Source organism: Lineus longissimus, chromosome 2 (assembly GCF_910592395.1).
Source record: "Lineus longissimus chromosome 2, tnLinLong1.2, whole genome shotgun sequence".
In the NCBI taxonomy this organism is placed as follows: Eukaryota; Metazoa; Nemertea; class Pilidiophora; order Heteronemertea; family Lineidae; genus Lineus; species Lineus longissimus.
Window position 1 is genome coordinate 18,879,609 of NC_088309.1, and position 18,343 is coordinate 18,897,951.

Below are 18,343 nucleotides of genomic sequence, written 5' to 3' on the forward strand. Positions count from 1 at the left end.
TAAGTATGTGTAAATGTGTATGGACTGTGTCGATATTATAAAAAGAAAACAGAAAATAAAGAATTAATTAAATTTTTTTTATGCAGTAATTTTTTGAACGACTGACAAATTCTTTCTTTTCGAAATAATGATTAAATAATGTTAATGATGAAACAAGGATAGATCTATTGTCTATGATGATGAAGATTAAATGAACTAAATGTAGGGAATGCTACCTTATCCTAAAGAACCCATGCATATGCAAAGAAATCTTGAAGGATTAGAACGAAATGTTTTCAAATGACCCCCTATCTCTCCTATATATCAAATTCTGCAGGTCACATGACGGAGTTTCTGTTTGCTATACGCACCGAGGGATCAAAATTATAATTTGCAATATCAGATTTCGAGATGTGAATAGTGATTGTGTACAAAGATACAAGTCAAATTGACGTGATTCGGTTTAGTTGCAATAGAATAGTGGCAATACACAGCACTCCAAGGTTTCTCATAGAAGGCGATGTTGTACAAGTTTGCATCAGTTTTGCCAAAAGGTTTGAAAAAAATTGAAAAAGTACTGAAAATTCACACTCGTCTCGCTTCACTCCCATTTACCGATTGTTTATAAGCCTCTGATTTGAATTGTTACTGAAAGAATGTTAAAAGGTGCATTTAACATTTGCTTAATATGAGTCTCTGATTGGAATCGTTACCGAAATAATGTTAAAATGCAACACTAGCACGAAGGGAAATATGTTGTGGGTTACGTCAAACTGAAGGTGTCAGTCACCAATATTCACCCAAAAAATATTGGAAAGAAATCTAATTTTAGTATTTTCTATCCAAAATTGTGTTCAGGTTTTGTGCATAGAATATTATGTTGCTGCTCATAAAATATAATGGAACTTTTCTGTGCTTGTGATGTTAAACAACCATAATTATACATATTTACTAACAGAAAATAAATTTCATGCTATGTTAGAGTAAAACTGTAAAACAAAAGACCTTTATAAACAAAATATCTTTGATTCAACATTTTTGATTGATACAGTCCCCGTCACAACATGACATCCTTGCGACTATCAAATTTTATGAAATTCTAAAAAAAGGTTCTGGCCATCTAAGCAAATTATCATTAAAACAATCAATTTTTGGACTGAGAAAACTGAACCTAGAGACTAATGTGTGACACGATGTGACGTTTTTGTGACTGATCTAATTAAGCCCATATTCGTGTTGACCTTGACCTCCCAACTTACCACACTCTGACTTTGATACGATCGGAGGAGTTATGGCATTCACTGAAACAGAGAGACAGCTCGTGAAATAACTCAACAAAACATTTTTTTTTAAGGGCAAATTTTACTGCATGCTGTTCCTAAACAGTAGAACCTCGATTATCCGACAACTCTCTAAGCAGGACACCCTCCCTATTATTGAGGACACCAATTTTAATTGAATAAGCCCTCTCAATAGAACCTTAGAAGTGATTTTTTGGAAAATATACTCTCAAAATTAATTGACTCTTGTCAACAAAAGCATGTTTCGGCATGAGTACGTTTTGACTCGGCATCCTTCAAACACTCACAAATAAAACTTTTCATTCCAGACAGGATTGAGGTCCTGTGGCACCGTCTTGGTCCTTTTCTTGGTCTTGCCGACCTGGACTGTCACATACGGGTCGCTAGTTCCCGTCTTGTCCTTCCCGATTAAACCCTGGGCACAGATGACTGAAATCGACACCATACACAACATTATCAGACAAGCATGAGACAACCAAACTTACAAAATATCGCAGATTTAATATTCTCATCCAAACGCAAGCAAATGTCCATTAAAATTTCAAAGGGTTGATTTAAACTGATGTTCATCCATATTATCATAATGATTGATCATTCTATCTAAACCCCTCACTAGGATAGTTTGTCACAACCTAACAATAAAAAACGTTTCGTGAACAGCGTCTTTTTGAACAGCGTCTTTTCATTGTCATTGAAATTCGAAGAATTTTAAGATTCGTCCAAATCTATTTCTGTTTTAACATCAATCATTTATAAAATACAAAAGATCAGTATTCACAATGCCACAATTATCTATACAACACCGGACAACATATATCGTAAATCCTGACCGACTCCCATAACAGAGGTTTACAATATAGCAACTAGGAACAGTACTTAACGCCACAGAATATCCCATATTGGAGTGGTTAAACTGAGTCATTCTCTGTTAGTTATGGAAGATACAAGGTCAGACAGCTTCATAGGATGATTAAGGAAGGGAACTACAACTATAAGTTTGAAAACAAACTAATTAGACACCAGGTTCATTGATGTCATTGGACAGGATGTAGCCATCGTGCAGTGGGCGCTAAATAAAAACAGTGAGCTAGTCAAGAGAACCATGACTTCCAAGATGTTAACATACTGTGAGTCAGGAAATATTCGTCGCAATATCATATTGCCAATTTTTTAAAATTCTAAGTTTGGTGTCCCTTTCATTTTTAGCATTTTCACAAATAATTCTCTTTTTCAAGACCACAAATTTTCACATACAGTCCAAGTCACAACTGACCTCCCTCCTGCCTCGCGTCAGAGACACGTAACGTAAGCCCGAGATGCACTCTAATGATGCAACAGTGACACGCTTATTTCTCTATGTGTCACGTGTATTATGCACGACCTACGCGATGGGTAGTGCGTCTTTTGATGCGCCAATGACACTATTTTTGGGATGTCAATTGTAATTTGGACTGTATATCTACCCAAACATTTCCGGGTTTACAGTATTTTCTCTAATACCATTGCTGGCACTTCCATCTGGACCGTATGGCTCTTGACTGAGTGTACAGTGGTATATTTTGTGACACAAAAAAAGGAGTGACATCTCTGGTAAGTGAAAGGGATTGGTGTAGTCAAACAAAATAATGAAAGTGCCAAACACTTCTTGAGAAAAAAATTACAATTTAAGAACGTTTTTTCATGAAGAATTTGAATTTGGGGCATGGGTCCACCCTTACCTGATTTTAAGAGGGGATGTTATATCCTTAAAAACAGGCAATAGGGTGTGTTTCAGGGATTAAGAAAAATGGGGACATTGGCTGCATGCCTCAGCAGACAGCAATTAAGTTATTATGCTGTAAGGAAAAAGACACTCTTTGCCAATTATACAGCGCCACCACTCAGACAGAAATGTAACTAAATATTGACATTAGCACACCACTATTAATCGAGTCGGTACCGGAAAGGTAGTTAGAAAAGAGTCCAAGGTATCTGCATAATCTTTGTATCAAGTTTTCAGTTTTGAATGCGATTCTAGATGAATGCATTAAGCCAATCACATCATTCATGAAGGAGGCAGAAGTTTAGGTAGCGACTGGCTTCGACCCGCGACTCCCTAGCCCCAGCAGGATGTACCAGTCCGGCAATCTAGTAATCAGACTTTGGTCCATTATCAGCTGGTGCTCTCACCTAGTACCACGCATCACAACTGGAGTGGAGGGATCCTTCAATAATGCCAAGAAGTCAAACTTAGTAGGATATTCGTCTCGTGTGTTGCCCCCTTGCAATCATGACAAGAGTGGTGCGATAATGTCAAAATCCGTGCTAAATTTCTCTCTACGAAAAGCCGCTGCATGGTTAGCAAAGAGTGTCTGCAACAGGGTTGCCATCTAACCTGTTATAGCGATTTTAGCGGACCATTTTGAGGTGCCATCAAGTACGCTCTGTTTGACTGCCTTCATATGACCGGAATGGCAGATTGAGTCAACAGCGAAAACTTGTCTGAAAAACGAACAGAGAAGCGAAAACGAAATAAAAACACAACGAAAAATAAACGATAGGTATGAACGAAATTGACGCATCAGATACAACGGGCTCGTTACAGATGACTGACTTTGGGATAAGCCACCGGTTAACTGTCATTCCAATAAGACAAAGTCACCATGACTAGGACTTTTGCCACGTAGAAGGAACAAATACAGACCTGCCATCCTACCTTCCTAATGGAAGGCTCCATGTATCCAATATTTACTTGATACAGCATTTTGTGCAATGTTTCATTGTGATTTTAATATCCAGCGGTCATATCTGCATATTTGGCAACATTTTGTCATCTGAAATTGCCTCTTTGTAGAAATACACCTTCAGATTCACACAAATGTAATGGGGTGCATTTGGCCAGCGGTGTTAAGTAGCCACCGTAAGATGTGCAAACAAGCCTTTGTTGCATACAACCACAATCACAGGTGGCAGCGACAAAAATTGCCTGTTTGCAGGGCAGTTAAACCCATCTTACAACACCACAAATCTGCAGACGGTCATCAACAAATCCTGCATTTTTTTGTATTTTGGAACAGAAATACAATTTCGTGCGTTTTCGACCAAAACATCTACTCGAAAAAGTTGTGTTTTTCTGAAACCATCTCGGAAGGAGGCAGGACTGCAAAAACATGCATCATCGACAAACACATCTCGTATCCCAAAGTCAACACATATAAAGCCACATTCTTCTGTAGTCGACACTCAAAGCAGACGAGGGCCGCCATCTCACCTGTTATGGCCAACTTAGCTGACCACTTCGACGTTCCATCGAGGACACTTTGTTTAACTGATTTCATATTGCCGGAGTGCTGTTTTTTGTCCACGCTAAAAACTTGCCTGTTGTTAACAGAATTGTTGGTTATGAACAAAGAAGATGCAATAATGCCAGAGTTAGCGATCAAAATATGTTTTTTTGAAGTTCAGTTATGGTTTTAAAACTAGCAAAGAATGCAACCCAACCCACACTTGGCTGATAGGAATCATCATCATCATATTGGTATGCAAACAAAACCTTTTTAGAAAAGTCCACATTAAGTCTTGAAGGGTTAAAGGAGGAGTTGCTGGTTACAATGCCTGGTCAGCACTATTGATATTGACAGTTTCTAAGCTTCTATATACCTGGCATCAAAGAAAAACATCTGCAAGTGTGTGTCAAATCTTGGAAGAATGTTCATGCAAATATTGCGATCAATCTCCGAACTGCCCCTATTCAAGACCTCAGTCACAATTCATAAGCGTCGGTCTGGCATTTTTATCACCCACGACTCCTCCTTTAAGTGCCAGGTCTGCCTCTGGGTATTAACTGTTTACCCATGCATTATCCAAGTCGCTTGTTCATCCGCCTAGTTAGCATATCTAATGGACGGTGGGACAGTCAACATCCGTCGACTCATTCTAATGAAGGTCTGTCTGAGTTTGTCTCGCTTTTGAAACATTTGCTCTATTTGACTAAGAAATTAACCGTATAACTAATTTTTAACTCTTTGACCGCCAGAACCAAAAATGATGTTTTTCCCCTAAGTACCAGGATGTCTTTTTTCCATCATTTAAATTTTTCAAATTAATAAGTAGAAAACATTCTTATATCACCACCACTACTCTCAAACCTTCCCTTTGAACCTCAAATAGACCAGTTTAGTTCCAGAATTGACCAAAAGGTGCCACACTACTTCCAATGATTGTCTGCTATTGGCTGAGTCATCCCCATTCAAGTTCTCAAGCAAAGACAGCAACAGCCAAAAAACACCAGATTGATTCGGGAGCCACCTAATTGTGTTTTAATGAACTAAAAGTCAAACGTATTTCTACGTCAGTGGCGGTCAACAGCCAACTTTAAGAAACGTACATTAACGGCAATGGTAGTCGAAGAGTTAAAACTAGTGCTCAATCGCATATTATTTAAGTCACCCTGTTGCAAATTGTCCTCTCAACTTTTTTACAAAAGTTGTCACAAAAAAACCAAACGTTTGAGAAGGTGAAGCACATTCTGTAAACAAGCAATCTGCCAAGACTAAACACAGCCCATCTACTTTAGATTTTAATCACACAACCCGCCATTGGTTTCTGATTTTCCATGAATATCGTTAAACCCCGCAGCCACATGATCTCGATCTGTTACCTGATCAATTCGAATATTTCCGGTTTGTTTCTCTCTCGGATCTTCATTCGGTCCTTCATAGCCATAATGATATTGTGAGTTTTATCCTCGGCACCATGCTTTGAGCTTTTCTCAGCAGCCCCTGAAAAGGTATACAAGTAGGTTATAATCACAGCAAATCACAAACACATGGCTTTTTTAAGCTGTGGCCATTCCGACCTTGCCTGACCCCAATTCGAGGCCAGTATCTGGATTCTAGCAAGGAACTCTTTTAACATGTTTAAGGTTTTCTAACCAAACAAGCTACTGACATCATTATATTTTTGGCGATGTTGGACGGAATACATCACTTACTCTGTAAGCAGTCAGCATTCAAGAGATCTTTACACTTTTCGTGACACTTCACACCGCACTCGGTACAGCGCACTCCCTGCCTTGCCAGACCCCACAGCAGACCCTCACACTCGAAGCAGTATGTCGGAGAGGTTGCTGTCCATATCACAAAGTTGTGGGGTGTGGTACTTGATATTGGATAGATAAGAGCCTGGAGAGTCTTTTTGTACACATGCATTTTCTGAAAAGTCAAATTTGATAACATTGGAGTACAGAACTTGACAAAAGATACTCTTAGTGAGTCAAATGAATTTTATTTACATTTTTGCTTTAAACAGGTCACCTTATCACATCAGGGCATTTGGTATAATTCTGGGTGAAAACCCCACAATGAAATCAGCAAACCAAAATCATGGACAATGGATAAGTAACAAGACACATTAGAAGTAAAAGTTAATATTTTTAAAGCGCTTTGCCAAGGAAACATTGCTCAAAGCGACATCCAACAGTCTTCTGGTGCAGTTATGGTGCAGCCAGCCACAATACAAAGGGCACATTGTTTTGTTCTGCATTAGGTATTTCCATTGAACATTACCACTGTTCTCAGGACACTTCACTATCAAGAACAGCGTTTGTTAGTCTCAAGGGTGTCCTAAACAGAGAGGTCTTACCCCTGTAGTACACTTACCAATTCCTCATCATTTAAGGACTGCCTGGCCACCATCGCTGAGGGGACACCGGCATTACGCTTGGACGCAGCCATGGTCTAAGAAAAAGAAACAAAATAGAAGATGAGGCAATACAAGTTCAAATGCAGCTGAATATGTTTGTAAGAAACTTACCTAACTTCCAAACTATTGGTGACTACATTCCCCATCACTTTTCCGAGTGGATAATTTTTTAAAAATTTGTTCAAATACTGATGCAGACTAAAATGACTTTGAAAGAGCTTATGACTTCTTGGTGTGGATTTCGTTTATGAAACTGCGATAGACTTTTATGTTGACAAGATATTACTGTAAGCCCCAACCTTTTTGTTTACAGTTCAAGCAAGTTGAACATTTTGTACATTTTGTTATAGGAACACTTCCACACAAAATATTTCTTCAATCAAGGAATAACTGATCTCATAGACAACTTTACAGTCCCAATCAAAATTAACCTTCATGGTGATATGCACGCAACCAGGCTTCAACAAGCATGCAGCCTACGCAGCACTTGATCGTAGGTTGTGCACAGCTTACGCAAAGCCGAGGGTATGTGAATTGTGACTGGGACTGTAAGAGAAAGTTTAAAACACACTTTAAACTAAAAATATTTGAAGATATTTCATTGAAGATTTTGAGATAAACAAATGATAAAGTTAACTCCTAAAACCACTCATCTCCTTATAATTCAAAGAAGTCACTCTTCTCAAACTCAACCACAACTTACTCTCTGTGAACATGACTCGACTATCATCTAAAATTTACATGACACCAGTTAGAAAATGAAATTCAAATCAACCAAGATAGCTTTTTGAAGCGTAAACACAGATCGTATCTTGGTTTGATCTTCAAACAGAACAAAAAACGGAATTCTGTTGATGAAGTTTCAAGGCAAATGATTCAAGATAAGTTTCAATTAAAAATGAAATCGATCGGCAGCGAAAATTAATTTGTTTCTAATCAGAATTTCACACGTCTTTCTTGTATACATCATGCAAAAATTGAGCCATGGAATTTCTCATAAATTGGAAGCAACATCATGATTTTGTCTCATTGGAGAAGACTCATTTCTTGTATTCTACCATAAAGAAATAAACCTAAAGGTATCACTACCATGTAATTTCTGGTCCAAACTTTCAGGTGCATTATATAGCACCCTTAACATTGTACCTATAACATTTACCACCTTGAGAAACTCAGAAATGGGACAAAGGAGCCCAAAATATAAGCACAGATCACACTAAAGCAAGCTTATACCTAATATGAGGACAAAAATGTTCTGGTTTCTGGTCAGATTCACTTCGAAATGGAAGACAATTTTAAGATAGCATTGTCTTTTAGAACCTTTGATAATCTTTAAACACATCTTATATACTCTGACCAAAAACTAGCCACATTTTTCGCCAAATAATAACAAAAGAATACACCTACTACCTATCACATATTTCATTCAGATAACTAAAGAACCAGGTAAATGACTTATTCCCTAAGCCCAGCTTGAGGGGTTCCACGAGTATCAAATTGGTAACCAGTTGGTAACCAGTTGTCCACACAATCATCTTACAAATTTCCCAGTGGTGACTACAGACATATTGAGGTAGTTCCAGTGGTGCACCAGGCTTCCCAGTGGTAACCAGTGGAGTGCTAGAGACAAGGAATGTACCAGTTGTGTCCCAGTGTTGAACAGTTGGGTTTCAGTAGTCCCAATCCACTGGGCTAGAGTGTAGAACTTTTGATTTCTCATTGATCACAACTTCAATACTCATTTGCTAAGTTATGTCAACATTCATGTCACTTTCAAGGTTCAAACAATAAAGGGTTTTTTCAGATGACCTTCAAAACACTTTCATCCCAAGATAATTTAATTTTCAACACTCAGCGACATGCAAGAGACTGCTATTTGGCCCTAGAATGCAGAGGTTAATCAGATTTCAACACGGTTCTAATATCATCTCAACTTAAAACTTCCCCATCGTTATAACATTGGTGCCTTATCGCTTTAACACCATACGCTGTGAAACAAATATAAAATTTCAACCAGTACTAACACCGAAAAGTTTATAGTGAAGTATCAAAACTAAAGCCTATACTGAATTATATAACTGAAGAACACCAATCTAAGTACGAGTACATCACGAAAATTATGAATATAAACATCAGTGTTGAGAAGTGAGAATTGACCCGAAACATGCTCTTGTCGGCCAAAACGAAGAAACAGCCTGAACTGAGCAGGCTTAATGCAAACTTTTGTAGACTTGACTTCAGACTTCAGACTCACACAGCTTTTGAATCTCAGGGTTTTGCACATCACATATTGTAAACCCAGAAATATTCACGTCCATTTTATTTCGCGCTTTTGTCAAATTACAACTTTAGCACACTTTCAATTCACAATTAGCATTTTTGACAACCACGCAACAGATGATAAGATGTTCTTCTTCGCTGCACTTTTCTTGTTTATCAGGTAACTCAAAAGCGCAAAAATAAAGGGCATGAGAATATTTCCGGGCCAACAGTATACTTCACTGTATACTAGAGACAAGTTAATGTGATACTTTCAGTGATGCATGATCATTGTTACACCATCATTTTTTCATATTTGACTTTTTTGTAGTATTTGTCGATTTTTTTGGTGAAATTATCATCGTGACACAATAGACACAACGATAGTTGAAAGAAAATGGTACTCACCAAGAGCTAGGCAGCTTTAAACTTTCTTATAAAGTGCTTTCAACATATATTTCATAATGTGCCACACTGCAACTCTTACATGTGAATTTCCACCATTAAATATCATGTGTTTTATGACTTGAATGTGATGTTTCTTGTGAATTGAACACAATGTGTTTTGTGAATTGAATACAGTGTGTTTTGTGAATTGAATATAAGTACCCCCATGTATATATTAGATACAATAAGTGTGAGTGGATGAATGTACTAAAATGTACTGAATATAGTATTTTGAGTGAGAATGTGTGTGCACCAATTGATTGAAGACAACTGAATGCATTTGCATGCACCAATCAGCTGAATAAAACTTGTGTGACTTGAATACACTAATGCATCGAAGACAACTTGTGTGAGTGAATGCAATTGAATGCACCCACGTATTGAATACAACTTGTGTGAATGAATGCAATTGAATGCACCCACATATTGAATACAACTTGTGTGAGTGAATGCAATTGAATCCTCCAATGTATTGAATACAATTTGTGTTAGTGAATACAGTTGAATGTATCAATTTATTGAATACAACTTGTGTGAGTGAATGCAATTGAATCCTCCAATGTATTGAATACAATTTGTGTTAGTGAACACAGTTGAATGTATCAATTTATTGAATACAACTTGTGTGAGTGAATGCAAATAAATCCTCCAATGTATTGAATACCATTTGTGTTAGTGAATACAGTTGAATGTATCAATTTATTGAATACAACTTGTGTGAGTGAATGCAAATAAATCCTCCAATGTATTGAATACCATTTGTGTTAGTGAATACAGTTGAATGTATCAATTTATTGAATACAACTTGTGTGAGTCAATGCAAGTAAATCCTCCGATGTATTGAATACAATTTGTGTTAGTGAATACAGTTGAATGTATCAATTTATTGAATACAACTTGTGTGAGTGAATGCAATTGAATGCATCAGAATACTACTAGTGTGAGTGAATGCACCAATTCATTGAATACAACTTGGCTGAGTGAACGAATTCATCGAATTCATCAAATGTCTTGAATACAACATTGGAAAAATCGAAAAAACATGAAGCATATGCAGTGAATGCCACATAGTCTGGTGAAGATCTGACACGAGAGGTTTTCAAGCATGTTTCAGGTCACAAAAAGCCTAACACTATAAAGTGGGACAAAAGTGTCTAGCCCCCAGAGAAAAATAAGCGACAAACTTGAATATAACTCAGTATAGTAGTGCTAAAGATATTTAGAAATAATGAAAACTGCTCAGAAAGCAGAGTGTCACTCTCCAAAGGCATGTCCCGTGAATGTATGCATTGTATACATGTAACACGCATGACTCTGCCTGCGGAGAGTAGCTTGATGCAAAGATAAAGGGGAGGTACCTTCATGACCTGTGTCAGTTGGGTGAATAAAGCAAGAAATCAGGCATTAGTGAGAGTCATTTATGGTTCGTCTTCAACGTTAAGACTAAAACCCCTGGAAGGAATTCTATTCATGCACCTGACGTATACCGGGTTTTTATTTCAATCCCTAATTGACACTTTAAGAACGAAATGAAGTATGAAATTTTCATCTACAGAAAAAATGAAGAAAACTGTTTAATGACATTACGGCATTGATGATAACTAATCAATAAAATGATTGATGAGAGTGAAAATAAATTTTAATCAATTTGTCTACGCTAAGAGTTGATGATTTGTCAGTTTGCACGGCACTTTTCAAAACCAAAGTTTAATTGTCAATTTAAATGATGATACAACTCAAGTAGGCTAAATGTCACAACTATAAGCATCAACTATTGCCTACTGAGTGATCTAAATTAAAGTATGAATAAAGATATTTTATACCCGTCTCAACTGTAAGCGCCCCCTATCCTACAAGAAGCAATCTAAAGACAGAACTACTACGGTTTACAATTTAGAAGCAAAAGTTTTAAAAACACGATTTATTTTACAGTATTGTGATACTAATCAAGGGGTACATGTACTAATCACCATTATTTATCACCTCATTTTCTCACATTTAAATCAACGGTTTCTTTCTAGGACTAACAAAGCGTTATAACCCCTAGCTAACACATGAACACAATACATTAAAAGGTTTTGGTGTGGGCCATTTTGTCAGAGGAAGAACTGTAGGGAATGATGGTGTAAAAAACTTCCATTAGTCCTGGTGGATGAGACAAGACATCAAAAATTGACTAGCCTAAGAACAATGTAGTAGCTAGGTTAATATTGCAAAGTAATGACATCATTTGTTTGGTATAGTACAGTAAGTTGACAGTTATTGTGTCGGAAAGTTCACGCATCAATTTTGGTATGTTGCATGTATGATGCACCTGAATGCAACTCTGTGTACACATCAGGAAATGTGTTGCCAAAATAAAGAATGTTAATGGAAATTATAGAAATATGTCTTCTTGTCAAATTGCTTTCATGGATATGAATTTCTAGAAATTTTGATTGAGAGCGTTACACAGAATCCTCCTATCATTTTCTTCAACACCATGGTTACCATCTGGGGTTTTGCTTGATATAACTGTGTTACAAATGCGCATAAAAAAGGGTTTATTTAGCTACTCAGGTAAAATGTTTAGTTCCTTACTTCCAAGGGTTTATGGTCTTTATGTTTTTGCAAGGGTTCTACAGTTAAATACGAGGGTAGTTCACTGTGAACAAATGTACTCTAGTTTCACAAATCTAAGACCAATTCTGAGTATTGGTCTGACCATAGTCGTGACATCCATGTTTTGCTGTTGAGTCGATATTTTTGTAATCATTGCAGTCTTAGATCAGTGAGACTAGAGTATATACAAGCTAAACTTCAAACAAGAGGATTCAACTGATGGATTGTTTAGTTATACAGGATGAACCAAAAACAAATTTGATCGAAATGACTTTTTTCCTGAGGATGATCCAATGACAAAAGAACAACAAAGAGGATTCGCCCCATTATGTAATATCAGGGAAGATTGTAGGTTTGTTTACAACAGACTAGTTGTGCATTTCATAATTTTTTTCAAATCAAATTTTTTTATGATTTCATTATATTTGAATTTACTATTGTAAAAGCTGACCATCATTGATAATTGATATGGATGTGACCACATTTTGTTGTGATGTAACAAGAAAGGTACGTACATGTTGGGCTAACTTATGAACATAAATGTTAGTACCTCTAACATCTCTCCCATAAAGTCCGCCAGATCACTCATTACAGGGCACTCAAAGACAACGTTTTACGCCGAGAAACACTCCAAAGTTATTTTTGAGACAGATATCTACTGCCGGCTCAGGAAAAAATCAAGTGGTACACCTTGTCAAGTGACATCTGGGGCTTGCGTCAGACATATTGTTACATGACAATCCTTTGTCATCGAAACCTACATGTAACATTTACTCCAACGCAAACTGAGGATGCAACGTCACAAGACATACCACTCGATTTTTTTCCTGACCCAGAAGTGCAACCATCCAAAAAACATGGCATTGGTACCGCGCTTGAGTTTAATCTTGCACCGGAATGGTAAGTCTCATATTAATTTTGTACCCTGCCAAATTTTCATGCCTACTTTTATATTTTTGTTAATCAAAAAAAACATTTTAAAATTTTGAATACAGGGAGTAGGCCTTAAAGGCGTTTTTCTTCAAAGTTGTCTTGAAGTACCGACATACGCCCCAACACTCGCCCAATGATTCACACACCGGTTAGTCGTGGTGGTTTCAGATCAATCACATAAACATATATGCTTGCTGCCTGGAAGCTCAATGTGACCTGACCAGTTCTATGCTAAAATGCCCGCTCCACAGGGTGTGACAAACATCCAAGATTGCCAAGAACTAGATGCTGGAAACTCAACCAGTGATGGCCCGATTCCACCACTGTTACCATCACAGATTTGCCGCTGTTACAGTGTTTATTGCAGGGCCGATAACTTGTCACAGTTACACCTGGGTGCATGGTAACAACAGACACTGGGTGATATGAATAAAGACTAGTAAATGCTTTTACTTCAGTTTTGAAGAGAAAGGCCTAGTGTAAATGTACATGGAGTTTTCAGCAAAAGCATTTGCTAGTCTTTATTCATATCACCCATAATGTCGGAACCAACTGATCAATGACAGTAGCCGAATTGACCATCAGCACCATTTCTGTTCTTGAGGGTTGACCCGGGCACCACCATTGCGACTAACACTTGAAACCCTTAAGCAATTAGAACTCAATCAAAACAATGTGAATGCCAATTTCATCAGTGCGTGTTCCTTGCTGAAAACAGACTTCCAGGTTTTTAATAGGCATTCAATTCATTTTGAAGAAGTTCTAATTGAGAATTTTCAGTTTAAGTCAAAATGGTAGAGCCTATGGTCAACACTTAACAATAACAATTTTTCATTTAGCAAGAACTGCCAAATGTGACCTGTCACAGCAAAACCAGGCAGATGTTTCTCTGAGCAGGGCAGGCTGTGACATGCAGCCTGGTTCCATTTCACTGTTGTCTACCTTTTGTGAAATCTCAGTACTCTTCCACTATCTCCTGGTGTCATCAACCTCATCTTCTTTGCGACATGTGCCTGGTTTTGCTGTTACAGGTCACACATACTGATTTTTCAGCAGGCATGAGAGGAACTTGGATTTTTGCCACACCCTGTTCATCTAAAAGCCTACAGTCAACTGCCTAATGTAATGTGAGACGTGATGTTTCAGATGACCGGAGTGTTAAGTTTTGCCTACTGTTTACTTTAGAAACGTCTTGCAATGATCAGAAAAGTCCAAATGAGTTAATGGAGTATCGACATCAAAAGGAATAGCCAATGTAACTGGTGTTGGCAAGCAACTTCAACTGCATCCTGATCATTGTAAGACATTTTCATGATGATTTGGGAGGCTGAAGGTGTAAACAGGTGTCTGAATGTGGGCAAATGAAGCCAGATCAATTGCATCTGTTGATATGTGACACGGAATGGCAATTGACCTCATCAGGACATGAGTACTTTTAACAGAGGTAAATATGGTATCTGCTTGGCTATCACTTGTCAAAACGTCTTCATGTCAATAGGTCCTCAGGTTATGATAGCCAAAACATCCTTGTATTAAGATTCTGTTCTACAACATTCAATCATCAAAAATCGTGTGAGGTTTATGTGATGACAACAGGCCTAAATTTGTTGTGAAACCATTCAGTGGTGTGACTACAAACAAATATTATTTATTTATAAAGGGTGGATCAAAAACGTAACAACTCATTTTTTCTCTCGCATAATACTTGGGAAGAAAAGAGTTGACTGGATGTTTAGATACCGGTGCCCCAACCTAAGCATTTTGGAAATGTAAAAAATCGAAAGTTGTCGCATTTTATGATACACCCTGTAGAGATTTATCTGCTTATGCTGAAATAATTACATTAACCAGCACATATTGCAACTAAATATGATAAAGGCATCAGAGTCGATTAATATAGGCGGGGAATCGTTGCCCAAGATGCAAAAGCAGCAACAATATTCAATTCAGGGATTATCGTTTATTGATTAATTAATTAATTAGTGTCAGATCTATTCCGAGTAATGAATACATTAGACAAACATGCATGCAGGGCAGACATTGAATAGTGTTGGTTTCTAACACGGAACTGGTCAAGCCCCATCCACGGCCGCCCCACCCCCTGTTGGTGACCAGTTCAGAATCGTCTCTAACTTGAGCAGCTACCACAAGGTGGTACTACAGGCACACCATCATATACTGACCGACAACACCACGTTCCAATATTGTATGGCTTTAGAGAAGCCCTTTCCTCCCTTTAGTGGCTGCAATCATAGAGTAAGCATATACACTCCCACAACTATTAACCCTTTGAGGACGCTGGGTGGCATCGGCAAAATTTCCAAAAATTTAAAATTCTGGTTAACTGTAACAGACATTGATACAACCTTAGTACAAACGTGTCCTTTCTTAACACTGAAATATCACTGGCCAATATTTCAGAGCAACAAAACCAAAGTCATCGCCATCTATCAAAATTGGCAGTAAACAGAACTAAGAAGAAGACCAGGCATTTTTCCAAGACGACTGTGGCCGCAGTTGGAACACCGCGACACAAGGCCATGTTTGGCCATGATCGCAACTGGCAGCGAAACGGTTAACACCAAGGTTTTTTTTAAGTAATTTTATTACCAGAAAACATCCTTCGAAGTCCGTAAAAATACAAGATTTCCACCAGTATTAAACTGGTTTCCAGTAACGTCAATACATTGATCACGTTCCGATATTTTTTCCAAATCCCTGCAGTCCTGTAAGGGTTAATAATTACATGTAGGCTACCCAATACAGTGGGTTCTATATTGTATACATCAGCCTTAAGATTCCCAATTGGTTAGGCAAATCATAAATTTCACAACATTCTCCATTTTCAAATATATCATCCCCAAGATTCCTAATTTATCGATAAGTCAAATATTTTACTTGGTTATGATTCCCGATGGAAATAGGCAAGCTTCTAATTAATTGGGTTCTCAATTATAGTCTAGGAATCTAAATTTGTTGGTCTATTCGCTCCTTTTTAACTCTTTTTTAGATACAAGCACATTAGTCTTGAGATTTCCAATTGTTAAGTCACTTATTTAGCAATAATTTGGCATATTTCAATATTCTATTATATACCATGCAACCTAACTTTATTAGCTAATCTATATACTTGGTTAATCAATGTTGTGTGGTACTATTGACCACAATAACAGAAAAAGTTATTACTTCATGCAATGGCACGTTACACCAAATGTGCTCTAGTTTCACCGATCTAGGATCACTTTATTAATTACTACTATAAATATCAGTACCAAGGTTATGCCAGAATATGACATCAAGGCCATTGGACAGCATGGTGTTGCCACCCCATTGCCTATCTAAATTGAACATTTCAAATGGAATCGAACAGCAATGTGGATAATTTCACTCATTTTTTGACAATTAGCAATGGTGTTATATCGGTGAAACTAGAGTATGTATAGGGTTTTGCCTACTGATGACCCCTTGTGGTAAACTCGAGCCAAGTTACCCAAAAAACTCATCAGATTTTTTCCTAGTTTTTATTTTTTATCACAACTAACGACCCAAAATATCCCTTGCATGTTTCATATCAAGTCTGTGCTGACCCATTAGTCTCGGCCCTAGCAAATTATGCTCGAAAAGTACTACCACAGGGAGTAGGATCTAATGGAAACTCGTTGCCCATTGGGGATTTAGATTACAAATCATCCGTCATTTTTGGTCTTGTAGAATACTAATCAAATACGTATCCATTCAGAGGAAAATGGGCCACGGGCCCCGGGCAGGGCATCCCTACACCACAGCAACATAGTGGGCCATTCTTTTTCTATCTGTACCGACAAGAATCGATAAAGACTAGTCTTTATAAATTCTTGATACCGAGTACAGCAGCAAAGGCACTATTCAGTTCATTTGCCCCTCAGTTACCAGCCAAAAAAATGTGCCGAGTGCTGTAACCGGTACAGTCCCAATCACATTTGACATCCGTCCCGATCCGCGTCAGTGACCCGCGACGTTTGGCGAGTTGTGTGCCAATGACGCACCAGTGATGTGCTTATCTCTCTATGTTTTGCATAAATTACGCTAGACCTACGCGCTGGGTAGCGCGCACTGACACGCCAATGATACGATTTACGGTACATGTATGTCATTTGTGATTTGGACTGTAAATTAATTTGATTCACCACCATGAAAACTAATAGCAGAACCAACATCATAACATATAACATTGCTTATGACCCCAAAATTCTTTTAAAGCAGTTGTTTTTTTTGGTTTTGCCAGCACAATTTACCCCAAATCAATGTCAGCATATATCTAAGTGGAAAATCTGTCAAACATTTGCTTTTAGACTTTAAATGGGTTTTAAATAATGAACTGCAGTGCACATGTTGTGTTCATCAACAGCAGTGGGTTAGATAGGAGCAAAATCTGAAAAGTTTGTCGCTTGCATTTCTGATCATTTTGCAGCAGGCTTTTGAATGCAATTATTATAAATAAACTATTTTGTTCAACCGTAAAATATTCTGAAGGGACCTTTTATAATGAATAGGTAAAGTGAAGTCTACCGCTATGTCAAATGTTGAAATTGTTGAGGATATTCATTTTTAAACAAGTTTGAACTGACATGGTTTATTCCATCTCCAAACGAAACAGAAAAGCTGTTTATAACCTTTCCATCCAAAAAGAGCATTTAACCCCTTACAGCAATAATAGTCCTTACAATTCCCATTTAGTGTAGGTTAAAATGGACAACAGTTATTGTTAAATTTGTTAAAGAAAGCAGCAAAGGTTTTATGCAGCTAAAAAAGGGCAGAGTAATGAAGGGGTTAAAAGTATCGCAGTATAGATTTTCTGCCCCAACTTGCCAATCAATTAGTCTTCTTAGCATTACAGTCTGGATTAGCCTTAGCCTCATCTAGCATCAAGTTAATTAAATCAGGTTTTATTGTTATGATATACAGTGCTATCATCAATCATGTGATGCTGTTCTTCAAATGACAACAAAAGGTTCCAACGCCACAGTGATTAAGACTAGCGGAATGACTAAATGGATGTTGAAAAAAATGATGCAGTTACAACAGTCTGGAATTCTTCCCTTACGCGAAATAACCTAATCATCTACAGTCCAAGTCACAATTGACATCCTTCTGCTTTGCAA

The 18,343-nt window shown here is 37.6% G+C and overlaps 2 protein-coding genes across 3 annotated transcripts in view; one reads left to right on the forward strand and one right to left on the reverse strand.

The window, feature by feature from the left end:
* Nucleotides 1-18,343, forward strand: part of LOC135482724 (integrator complex subunit 3-like) — a 414,475-nt gene that overhangs the window by 76,368 nt on the left and 319,764 nt on the right. The gene's annotated exons all lie outside the window — the stretch shown is intronic.
* The window catches only part of LOC135482719 (protein unc-13 homolog B-like), a 220,494-nt gene that overhangs the window by 40,629 nt on the left and 161,522 nt on the right, over nucleotides 1-18,343 (reverse strand). For both annotated transcript variants that reach the window (XM_064763021.1, XM_064763022.1), the window contains 6 exons: nucleotides 6,920-6,997; nucleotides 6,253-6,472; nucleotides 5,920-6,040; nucleotides 4,531-4,637; nucleotides 1,568-1,709; nucleotides 1,239-1,280 (listed from right to left, as the gene is read on the reverse strand). In XM_064763021.1, the coding sequence (XP_064619091.1) occupies nucleotides 1,239-1,280; nucleotides 1,568-1,709; nucleotides 4,531-4,637; nucleotides 5,920-6,040; nucleotides 6,253-6,472; nucleotides 6,920-6,997 (710 nt within the window). The remainder of the gene's footprint in view (nucleotides 1-1,238; nucleotides 1,281-1,567; nucleotides 1,710-4,530; nucleotides 4,638-5,919; nucleotides 6,041-6,252; nucleotides 6,473-6,919; nucleotides 6,998-18,343) is intronic.